We start from the raw sequence: 12605 nt of genomic DNA on the forward strand, positions 1-12605 counted from the left end.
ATAACAGACATAACAGCTAGTTAGCACACATCTACTTACCGACAGGGGGGCGTGTCGCGTAGTCATGTTCTCCGGTCCGTTTGTGTTTTGTCCTCTCCTTCAGCTTTTCAAGCTGACACCCGTTTATACACGGGTGTTTTCTTCGGGGCTGTGGTGTAGCTGTTCCAGTCAAAACGACTGGTAACAGCTCCAGTATTCAGCGTAGCACTCCCGTCTTTATAATCAGCTGCTGAGAAATGCCGACTACAGACCAGTGTACTCCCCATTCTGAATTACGAAATTAACTCCTTCATCCTGTCTGATCGCCCTGACCCACTGTTGTATTGGGTATTAGTCGGGAAGTCGTGGAAATGTAAATAGTTTTTTTTGTTTTGAATTGGCGCATAGAGGTACACAACCGAAGCTTTTGTTTTTTGACTGCGCCATCGTCAAATATCATGGACTACTCGACCGGAAGTCCCTTTACCCGGTGAAGGCAAAATCGAACGCCGAACCAGGAAGTTGTGAGATAGGCCGGACGGAAAGATAGCTCCGCGGCGCGGCACTTCGCTCCTGGGACTAAATATTTAGACCCACACAAAACATATGTGTAATCCAAGGCCTTTAATGACTGGGATCAGAAAATAATTACTTTCTCTCCATTGACTCCCATTCATTTTTTTCGGTCTCATAGGTCCCATGAGCAATGGCGACTTACGAGCTCTATTGCGCCCTGGCCGTCTGAGTATGCTACACGGAGGATCAGTGGTACAACAAAGGTTGCCTAATCACAATGCGGAAAAGAGTACAGAAGTATCGGAAAACTTTGAAAATTACCTAAGTGTATTAGTGTAGCCTCCCAACAGGCTAAAGTCCCTCTGCCAAGCGAAGTCAAAGTGGCTAAAGGAGAGCAAATGCTAAACCAGGGAACTGCCCTTAGACGCACAAGGATGAATTAAACAAATTCATCCTTATAATTAAAGGAATTAAACAATCGGATATACAGATATCTCAGTATATGTCTTTAAGTTATAAAAAACTGCCTTTTGAAATATTTTCTGAAAAAAAATAATATTGAATTGGGTAGCTTACCCCAAAGTTCTGGGCCAGCAGCCCAATGCTTCCATCAAAACATATGAAAGTCATTCCCAAGATTTTAATAGTCAAAGTACATCTTTACATTTACACCCATTGTGTAGTAACATTTAGCAAACATCAAAATAAATGTAGATGCACTTTGTAACACAACGCTAAAGTCTATATTTCAATATAAAAACAATGCAATCTGGTTAATGCCATGGGGCGGTAAGCATTGTAATGTTCAAATAATGCTTTATATTCCAAGAAAAGTTACAATTAAAAGTATCTCAAATACTTCCTGCTAATAGTGCTGAGGCCTCTGAATGGTTTGCTGACGAGGCTTCTTGGAGAGAGTCATACAGATGATAACTCTGTAGATCCGTCTCTGCCCGCAAATTTATTTTCTAAAAAGGAAAAAGGGATAGTTTTTATTGTTTGCCTTAAGAGGTTTAAAGACAAGGTCATCTATGATTTTCTATAACGGATGAATAAATGACTTGGAATTGACACAACCTTTAAATCATTCTGTGAGGCAAATCGTTGCTTTTTTAATCTTTTTGGCAGGTGATGAAGAATGGCTGACTCATGACCATCTTGATAAAAGGGGTGTTGGGGGTTTACCTGGAAGTCTCTGATGTAGGTTAAAAAGAAGCTGACGAAGGCAAAAGCAAGGGACCATTCAGAGATTGTGCTGATGATGTGTGCAGTATAGCCCTGAAAGACATCAGTCATATTAGCACAGAATCAGAGAACATATTACAGTGAGGGCGACTAAAGGGTCAGTTTAAGGATGTCTGATGCAGAATGACTGACCGTCTCCCCTGGGATCCAGTGTAGTTTGTGAGCTACATCAACTCCAGGCAAACTGCTGTACATGATAACAGATGACACAAACACTGCAAGTGTAAAGTCAAGGAACACAACGGGATTCACAGGATTTAGCAAAACAAAGATATACATCGTAAAGCAATAATAAATACAGCATCACTTGCACCATTCAATATTATCCTTGCATTATCGAGGATCCAATACACTTGAGGCCAATACATTCTGATCAATGAAAGCAATGGCTTTCTGCTCACTCTATTGTCAGTGAAACAAATACAAGTGGAAATATTGGAGAGGCTGACGTTGAGTCAACTCAACGTTTCTTTGGTTTGTCTCTCTTGACAAAATCCTTGGTACATAAACCATTGCCGATCAATTTGAGTTCAATGCAGAATTAAAGGATACTGATGATGATACTGGTTATGGACCACACTCCTACGCTGAGACGGACTGTGAAGATGGTCTTGCTGTGCACGTGAGGCTGCATGTGGTAGGAGAGCAGAGTCTGGCTCAAGATGTACAGAGCCCCCACCCCGAAGGTCATCACAGCCCCCATGATGTGCATGAAGAACAGCGTGGTTTTCTGAAACAAAGACAGTTTACATTTAGAGCATTACAATTCTGCACATTTCAGAACAAAAAAATAGTTGATGAATACTTGCAGAGAAAAATATGAGGGGTAAACTTGACTAATTTTGATGAAATTCACTGTTTCACAAAATACATCACGTCAAGGTGTTTCCCGGCTCAGAATGGGCCTTCGGGGATGACTGGGTACAACATTAAGCATGATGGCTGATACACGCTCATCTCTTCCGAATGTAAAAACATCACCACATCCCATAGCCGTTTAAACGTTAGTACATGCCACGGTTGTTCTCCATGAACTAGACAGGGCGCTAAACCTGTTTAATTTCAATCCACCACAGATTAAACTGAGTTGATAATTTGTACTCATTGTGTAGACTATTCTGGCTGTACTGTGTAGAGTTGCTAAGTGTAATAAGATAATAGGAATGCAATAGTGAGCCTTTATTTGCCGATTGAAGGACATACACATTGGAGGTAGAAGCCAAGCAGTCACAGAGTTTTGGAGTCATTGGAGGAGCCGTTTCATGAGTGAATGTACAAGGAGGGTCTGGTTCTGTGTGGAAATTAATTTACATTGATCAGTACGCTCTTCTTCAGTGCTGGTCAGCTAATGGCGCGATTCCACCGCCGTGTGTGGGTCGGTATGCAAAGGTTATGGTTTGGTATGCACGGTTCATGCTTACTACTGCCAAAAGTGGGCGGGCCCGGACCTAGCCCTGAAGAGCCGTACTCATCTCGCAGTACCCCTCCGTTTGTGTCAGTGTTTCCGCGAGAAAAAATTGGTGCCTGTGACCTGGAAGGTTTCATTTTAACGTTTTTAGATCGGGCCCCGAAAATCAAGCCCGACCCGGCCACGTTCTGTCCGTGCCCGGTCCGACACATTAACTGTAATTATGGGCCCCGAGGCCGATTTCAACCCGACATTCTTTTTAATACATGTGTAACTTTGTACACATGTGTTACTTAGGCCTACTCTGCCAAATATATATGTAAGGCAGGCCTCGACATTAACGGTTGCCCGCTTGCCCGGGGCAACCAAAAGTCATATTTGGGCAAGTTGAGATTGATTTCTGGTTGCCCGAACGGGCAAGTGGATTTTGGGTGGATGTTAATAGAAAGGCTATTTATTCAAATGTTTTTAGAAACTGCAGAACAACCTTTTTTGCTGCAAAATAACACAAAATATAAGTATTTGCAATTGATCAGCGCGCCGTCTTCTCTTCTCTCGGAAAGCGAGTTGACAGACCCGCATCGCTTCAGTGCGAATGTAGCCCCGCCTTCTGTCACTCGCAGTGCGTTCTCTGGCCGTGATTCGAAGGTGTTGGCTAAAGGTTAGCCAACAAAGCTAGCATCGCAAGTGCAGCGCCTCCGCGAACGGTTAAGGTAGAAGGAAAATGGAGTAGTGATGGATTGAGGCAAATTACCAAGGAAAGTCATATGCAAGAACACGGTTTTGGGTTTCATAACTGTGCACATGCACAGCAATAGCGAAATTGGACCCTCACAAACTATATATTACATGAAAGCTGAGCCTCCACTTATTCCAACAGTCCAAACCATATCATTCTGTGACTAAAACTCGCAAATAACAACTTAAGAAGAAACGTCCCCTTTTCTTTTAACAACCAAAAATGAAGTATTACCTTTGTGATTTTTGTCAACAAAGTTGATTCTGGTCGAATAAAACCACCATAAACAGATAACCCAGTGTCTGGGCCAAATTTTGCAACTAAACATGGTATTTTCAATCAATGAATAAGAGAAGGTTTCTTAGGAAATAGGTAAATTGCCTTCAATCAGAAAACTTATTCTTCAGCGCAGTGGCCATATGTTTATTTGCGAGTGTTTGGCTTGGTGCATTCGAATATATTTGCCCTGAAATTTAAATAGAGGTGTCAAGTGTCAAAATTGTAAGATATCTACCTTTATTTGTGTCTCATAGTGAGACATCGCTCCCAAATGATAACGACCAACTGATAATTATTTCAGGTGGAAATGTTATCTTCCACTTATGCTGTGTTCCATGGCTTTATTCACTTTAACCAAGTATCATCCCCATTGAATATTTCACTTGCACAACAATCTTTCTTATGGCACAAAGATGACATTATCGCCCTTGCAGTTGTGGAGATATACTCTATTTACTTTGGGTATGTTCTTTCCTGAAAAAAACTTTTCCCCTGATATCGAAAATGGCATAGAATATCGATATTTTTCCAGGTATAGTGTCAAAGTTAGAAAATCCAGTATCGTGACTGACAACACTACTAGAAACGCGATTGTGATTATTCAGTTAGAGCTACAAGAAACGTGAAAGTTAAAAAATACATATCTTTGCTACTACCTCTGACATTTAGTTAAGTAAATTTGCATGAAACCATGCAGGTCTACATATAACTTGGCGATAGCTTTTGAGGTTACAACGATGGACTGAAATCACTTCATGGCACGATGTGACCGCTCGATAAATAAGTAAACATAGGGAAGTTTGTTCTTTTTTTAAACACAACATGTGTGGAAGCTAACATTCAGCTTCAGTCTGAGCTAGGATGATTTTTTTGAGCCCCCCCAAAACCAGGCCGCGTGCCTGGCAAAAAGAGGCCTGTTCAAGATTCTGATTATAATTTGGGCAAGTGAAAATCACATTCGGGCAAGTTGAACCTGACCTGTACTTGGCCCCATTGCAAGTGCTTTTGAAACCTTAATGTCAACCCCTGTGTAAGGAATAATGTATAGTAAGCCCCGACAGGGCGAACAGGTCCTGCTTCGCCCTGGAGCAGCGACGTTCTATACATTATCCCGCTTATTACACAGCTATTACTTGGCTACTTGCCAAAACGAAAAAATAACTTCACATGGTGTGTCTTTTTACAATGTATTTGTTACCAGCATTCGTAGTGTTGATCAGCAGTGAAATAGTCCGCCAAAGACGTTGACGTCACTTAGCAACCAAAGACGCTTGGGTTGGCAAGTTACCAGACTACTTACTACCCATGCAAGTGAACGGAGCGTTCCATGGCATTGAGAAGAACCTTGTAATAAAAGCCCCATAATATTTCTGTTTATGGCATAGATTTATCCTCCAATTAGGCCAATAAAGCAATGATTAAAAAGAACACAAACGCTCGATCAAAGGCCCGGCTCGAGGATAGTGGTGGGAAATATCGGGTCAATCAAAACCCTCATTGTTTAACATGAATTGGCTAAACAAATGACCACTGTAGCATATTTAAACACAATTCAAATTGTCGGAGACATTTCGAATTTTCGGACCTCTTAATTCTTTCCCGTCAATGACCGGTAATTACCGGACAACGGAAAATCCTGGCTGGAGTGACTTCCGTGCAACAGGGGGATAAACACAGTGCCCGCAAGGTATTTCTGGACAACGGCAAAAGCTTTGTTTATTTTGCCGTCCTTCTTAGACGTCCTACATTGTTGCTCATTGTTTATTGTGTCACGTTCTTCTTTTTCCTTGGATTTATCAGCAGGCTACACTGTGTCAGGCTGCTATGAGGTCACGACACTTACGTAGCTGCCGCAGCGATCGACATCCCCACCCTACCATAAGGGTACTCTCGGCGCTGGAAACATGAGCCGTAACTGAGCTGGGCAAAACCGCACCTTCACTTCTGGGCCAAGGGCTTGCTGTGCCGAAGCACTCCCGCTGATGGAAACGCGCCGTAAGACTGACTTCAATAGGCGCTTGGTTGGAAACTTCGGCCGCTTTTCCACCGACAGTACCAGCTCAACTCGCCACAACTTAGCGTGGCATGACTTGGTTTGCTTCCAGGCATGTCGTGTTTCCATCTAGAATAGTACTTCAACTTGCGTGGGTCGCATAGCATGCATGTGCGAAATTGCGCATGCTTATCCACGAAACACATAAAGACAGGGCTACACACAGGAGCGTCTCCACCTCTGTCACGGTCCACGGCGTGTTCTTGCGCACTGATCCTTTGTTTAATAATCAAGCTAATCTTGTATTAAAAGATGTGCTTTCTTGGGTCACATCATGCATGCATCATGTAAGAATCGTAAACTGTATGACTTTAGTGCCCTCGTAGTTAATTATCTTGAATGCGATATCTTACGTTGTGGGTCGCCTATAAAATGTAACATCGCTTTCTGTGACAAGTTGCTCATCTTGTGATGATATGCTATAAACACTGCAATAAACTATAAACCCTCTTTTCATCAGAAGAAGAATCTTGCATATCGCTTTCTGTGATAAGCTGCTCGGACATCGTGCTTGTCCAGTGGCGTCAGTGTGCATTCACACTACATGCGTCCGTCGACGGGTCTTATTGACTGTCATCCGACGACGGACGCATGTAGTGTTAAAGCGGAGTCACTCTCTGGCCAATCAGTGGCCAGCAGCCTGTTTACATCACACAAAAGTACCAGATCAGCTCTCTTGGAACCTCAACAGAGTTAAGGCTAAAAATGCTGGCGATGGAAACACAAAAAAAAGGTGTGCTGACTCGAGGCAAGTTGAAATGGTACTGTCAGTGGAAATGGGGCATACTAGTTCGACAAAGTACTGTCATCTGCTGGCCAAAATATCACATTGCACCCAAAATACATTTAAGCTGAGAGGATTGTATTTGATCTTTCTCAATTCACTCTCGTTGGCGGTCGGGATTTAAAAATCCATCAGTGGGTAGGAGTGATTACCGCAAGTTGATGCACCAGTGGTCACCATAGTTACTGTGTTGTTGTTCTGCTAGTCTGCTCGGGCAGAGCCGTCTAATCTTGATTAGATGATTGAAAATGGTTTACTCGGTCACACCTCCAGAGCGGTCACAATTATAAGTATAACTTGTGGGACCAGGGGGCAACTCATTAATATACTAATGTGCAAATACAGATAATTTTCTTGTGGTATGGATGAGGACCCCACTCCCAACCACTCTTGTGGTATACCACCGCAGGGATTAAAGTGAAAAAAAATCTTCTGACTGAAATTGTATTCGCGCTACAGCCAAGTCACGTGCAGTGTGTGAAACATGTTCCAGGTTAGGTCAATTGACACCTGCTTAAGAAATACAAATGTATAAGACGTCAGCACCAAATGCAGCCATCACGTTTAAATGTTTTACAGGAGGTGGATTTTAAACAGCTGTTCTTTTGCATCTATTGCAATTTTTTTGTTGTCTTTTCAATTAGACTAAGATTTTTTTTTTGCAAAGCTTGTCTCATATTTTACTCTCTAAAAAAGGCTTGCCATCGTTCCCCGTTTCCGTCAGCCATGCCCATCTCAATTTATTTTTTTGTGTTTTATCAATATCCGATACATCAGAGCCGTCAATCATTATAAGGGAGTTCATACTAGCTTAACTTTCGCTCTGACACTCAACACTAACACAACAAAGAGACGTAAGATGTGGCGCGAAAATGGTGTGTATATATATACATTTGTATATAATATATTTAATATATATTTAATATATAATCGGGATGTACATTAAAATGCTTGTGTTTTCAGTCAATTTTAACGGTAGACCTTTTAAATACTCACTATATAATTTGACAATTTTACCGTCGTTGACGTATGACGACATAATACACGCGTAAGTACCTATTTAGATCCTTAATATGCGATTAGTTTATCCAAATGACGCCTGTTTGTAAATGTGTCCCGACGTTATCGGAGATGTGAAGTGGCCTCTGTGAACTCCAAATGACGGAAATCCGTCGTAGCGACGGAGAACTTTAATCCATGCCACCGTCATACCCTACAGTCGGCCGACTTCATATGCCATGGGTAAAATAGCCTAGTCTCAATTTTAATGTCTCCTTCACAAATAATGAATTGTGGATATCACTCAAATGCAGGGTTTTGAGGAGGAGGCTCAGGAGTATGAAAAAAAAACATTGCTAACAAAAGATTTTTTTTATCCTTATAATAACTGCATCAAATGGGTCCGAAACACGAGCATCTATAGAACAATACAACAACTAGTTCGATTTTAATGGCACTGCGTGCTGATTTTCACCAGTTTGCAGCCATGTTATACGCACAACTAGCAGTTACCTGAAAGTTTGCAACAACACACATGCCAGAGGAGCTGATGGAGCCCAGGACCAGGCCCAGCTTGTTCAGTTTGTGGAGGGACCTCTCCTCCGGGCCCAGGAGAGCCTGCACCTGCTTGTAGCGGACGTACGTGTTCGCCAAGCCTGCAGTCACAGAAATAAAAAAATGTCACTTCCTCTTGAGAACTGCATGACACAATTAAGTTCAGTACATTTAATGCACTTTTTTGTTGACAGATAATGGAAGTAGCAGTGCTAGTCATTACCTAGGAATGCAGACACATCCAGCATCAGTCCAAACAAGCACCTTTCAGGAGCGACCGTTCCAGTGTCACTGTCATACACAAGAAAGATGTCACTCTCACACACACACACACACACACACACACACACACACACACACACACACACACACACACACACACACACACACACACACACACACACACACACACACACTGACCTAATGTAGGGCACGAGAGGATCCACATGTCTCAAGGTCACAGCTGTGATATATGCAAAGATGAAGGTGGCTGCGGTCCATGTTACCAGAGCAACGGGCAGGACGCTGAGGCCCTGCTGGATCCACCACATGGCCGTCTGGAGTCACAGGACACCTTGATCGGGGTTCAACTTAAAGCAGTCGGGCTAATGAAATTTCAGCACCTTCAGGGTTGGAGTAAAGTCGTATATACATGCATTTGAAAGGCATGAATGTACACATTCATACACAAACATAGATATACGAACGCATATTATGTCAATACAGGGGGTAAAAGGTAGAGTCACGCAATAGTTACATTAGTATTAGCCACATTTTGACCCAACATAATAATATAATGGCTTTCTGGTTTACATAGAGATACAATTGGAAACAATGAGGAAGGAAGTAAACAAAGTTATCGCGTTCAACTCAACGATATGGGGCTTGGTCGTTCTGTGCTAGTCAAAGACGATACAACCTGAAATAATCGACTAGTGATTTTGATCACATGATAATTAAACCATCCACTTGGTCTGGTGCAGAGGAGAGAGCAAAGCCCGTCTGATCTGAGAGATGTATCAAGGTGGACAGAGACTAATATCTCTAAAAATAAATGTACGTACCCAGTAAGCCAGTGAGGTATATATCGTGTTGAGTCGCTAAGAGGATAGAAAAAGAAGGAAACAAAGCTCGTGTTGGTTTCTCTTCCCTAAAGCCTCACGAGACGCTCTGTTAGATCAGACTTAATGAACAAACCTCATTAACCTCCGCTTACCTCAAAAAAACTTTTCTCTTTGGTTTCATCGAACATACGGTTCTAAGTAACGCAGTACAGCCCTAATTAATTTATACCTTACCCGCAGAGTCCTGCCATCTGGTCAGAATAGTGAACAAAACTTCATGCCCTGGCAACCCTCTAATGTCCTCACATCCACCTTATGTCTTTTGTGTTTGTTTTACACTTCTGATTTGTTCCTCTTTTCAGCTTCTTCTTCCTCTTCTTTTAATTTCTGGCAGTCTGTATGCCTTTGCGGCACATTGCTGCCACCCACAGGACAAAAAATAAATACACACACAAACAACCAAAATATATATATATTATATATATATATATATATATATATATATATATATATATATTATATATATATATATATAATGTAATGTGCCGCAAAGGCATACAGACTGCTGGAAATTAAAAGAAGAGGAAGAAGAAGCTGAAAAGAGGAACAAATCAGAAGTGTAAAACAAACACAATATATATATATATATATATATATATATATATATATATATATATATATATATATATATATATATATATATATATATTTTTTTTTTTTTTTTGGTTGTTTGTGTGTGTATTTATTTTTTGTCCTGTGGGTGGCAGCAATGTGCCGCAAAGGCATACAGACTGCCGGAAATTAAAAGAAGAGGAAGAAGAAGCTGAAAAGAGGAACAAATCAGAAGTGTAAAACAAACACAATATATATATATATATATATATATATATATATATATATATATATATATATATATATATATATATATTGTATATATATATATATATATATATATATATATATATATATATATATATATATATATATATATATATATATATATATATATATATATATATATAATATATATATATTGAATATATATTTCAAACGCAATCAGTCCATCCTATTTCCGTAGGAATAATCCAGTGGCCGTTCAATCCAGGACAGTTTTTATAGTCACAGGCTGATTCTCAACGGGATTTAGAAGGCTCTAGTCTTTAGTGTAACCGGTGTTGTGCCCAGGCTTTCCACTGCTGCATACAGATGTTCCCTCTGTCGAGTGAGTCCAGTACATTCCATCAGGATATGTTTTACTGTTTGCTGTTTTTTACACACTCCACATAGTCCATTTTTATGTTTCCCAAGTTTTTGTAAGTCCCATGCGAGTCCGCAATGCCCCAGCCGCAGTCTGGTCATCATGACTGTATGCCTCCTTTCCTTTCCCAAAAAACACTAGCTCTTTGTGACTCTATTCTGCAAGCTGTAGTAATGCCTCCCCTTCTTTTCCTTATCCCACTCTTCCTGTCACACAGCCATGATGTTCTTTTTGATGATTGACCTACACCCCAGCCTCACTTTAACATCCACATCTTCCCTTCTTAAAGCCCTTTTTTCTGCTAGCTCATTCCCCTCTATCCCCACATGAGTTGGGATCCACATGAACCCCACTGACTCTCCCGCCTGCTCAATCCTGTACATCAGGGTAAGAAGCTCCACCATGAGGTACAACCTGGCTCCAAGCCCTCCCTCCCTCAATGTCATCAGCACTGAAGCAGAGTCAGAGCATATCACAACTGGCCCTGGCCTGACCTCCTCCACCCACTGCATAGCCCAGACTATTGCAAGGAGCTCTGTGTTGTAAACTGAAACCCCCTCAGACAGTCGCCTATATTTGACAACATCCAAATCTGGGATGCAAAAAGCAAACCCAGACTTCCCAGTCCTTGGGTCTTGAGCCCCATCAGTGTATATTTGTATGTACTGTCCCCATTTGTTATTTAGCCTTTCCTTTACAATGCCCCCAAATGTTGCAGTTCTCTCATGAGCTAACAAACTTATATCTATCTCTGGCACTGGTAGAATCCATCGTGGTATAGTTGGCCAGTGCACCACAGGGGCCAACCCCTCCTCCCCAAACTCCATCCTTCCCATTTCCTCATTGACTTTAAAATGAAACATTCCCTTTCACTCTTGCTCCTACCCACTCCCATGCATCTTCCAAAGACAGCTCCCCCACATTCTGCCCTTGATGTCCCCTTAATTTACAGATATACTGCATTGCCAGCATAGACCTTCTGATACCCAATGGGGTCTCCCCCATTTCCACAAGTAAGGCTGTAATTGGGGTGGAATGGAAGGCCCCACAGACGACTCTCAGTGCCTCTGCCTGCGCTACATCTTGTCACTTGAGAATTGTTTTTGCTGCCGTCCCGTAACACCTAATCATACAAACATTCACACACCAACGGCGTGTCCTTGCAATGCGACAGCCAGATCGTCGGGAGCAGTTAGGGGGAGCTATCTAGCTCAGGGACACCTCGACACTCATTCAACAGTGTTCACAAACTAAAGAGTCAGTAAAGTTGACCCTACTCGGGTCATGGTAACAAGATCCTGTTCTGCACAATATAATAACGGACCGTAAGTGGTGCAGAGTACAGGTAATGTCTTACTTCAGTGGCAACACTCATTTTCTCTCTTTTTTTGTCCTTTGATTTTGTCATTTTGTCACGACACTGTGGATCTGGTATTGAGGTATAATTTGTTAAGGTTGAGGTCTGACGTCCTGCAGACCTCTGTCGTCATTCCGGTGCTGGTCTACACGGAAGTCTCATCCTCCCTTCTTCGTGTGTTCCTCATCGCTATGTGGATGAACATGTTGCCCATTGTTGCTCCCAAGCGGAGAAAAACTATATTGCAGTATTAACAAACTACTGAGCCGATTCCCCAATCGTGTTTTTTTTTATTGAAATTAGAAATAGCTCATGACAAGCCATTTCAAATGTTTAACAATGGAGAAAAGTGTTGTGCCGTGTGTCTCT

The 12605-nt window shown here is 41.7% G+C and overlaps 1 protein-coding gene across 6 annotated transcripts; it reads right to left on the reverse strand.

The window, feature by feature from the left end:
* Positions 1-1115: 1115 nt before the first annotated feature.
* Positions 1116-10011, reverse strand: LOC115542575 (DNA damage-regulated autophagy modulator protein 2). 6 transcript variants are annotated; one of them, XM_030354879.1, is made up of 9 exons: positions 9774-10008; positions 9622-9657; positions 8978-9180; positions 8781-8848; positions 8516-8658; positions 2293-2470; positions 1873-1955; positions 1681-1773; positions 1116-1463 (listed from the first exon to the last, which is right to left on the reverse strand). In XM_030354879.1, exons 3-9 carry the CDS (start codon positions 9106-9108, stop codon positions 1347-1349), a joined length of 813 nt encoding a protein of 270 aa, XP_030210739.1. In that variant the 5' UTR covers positions 9109-9180; positions 9622-9657; positions 9774-10008; the 3' UTR covers positions 1116-1346. The 6 variants fall into 6 exon arrangements, with proteins under 6 accessions (XP_030210739.1, XP_030210766.1, XP_030210729.1 ...); XM_030354906.1 differs by having other exon boundaries at positions 1269-1463; positions 8978-9147; positions 9856-10008; XM_030354869.1 differs by having other exon boundaries at positions 1269-1463; positions 9856-10008.
* Positions 10012-12605: the final 2594 nt, after the last annotated feature.

This window comes from Gadus morhua, chromosome 1 (genome assembly GCF_902167405.1).
Source record: "Gadus morhua chromosome 1, gadMor3.0, whole genome shotgun sequence".
NCBI classification, from domain to species: Eukaryota; Metazoa; Chordata; class Actinopteri; order Gadiformes; family Gadidae; genus Gadus; species Gadus morhua.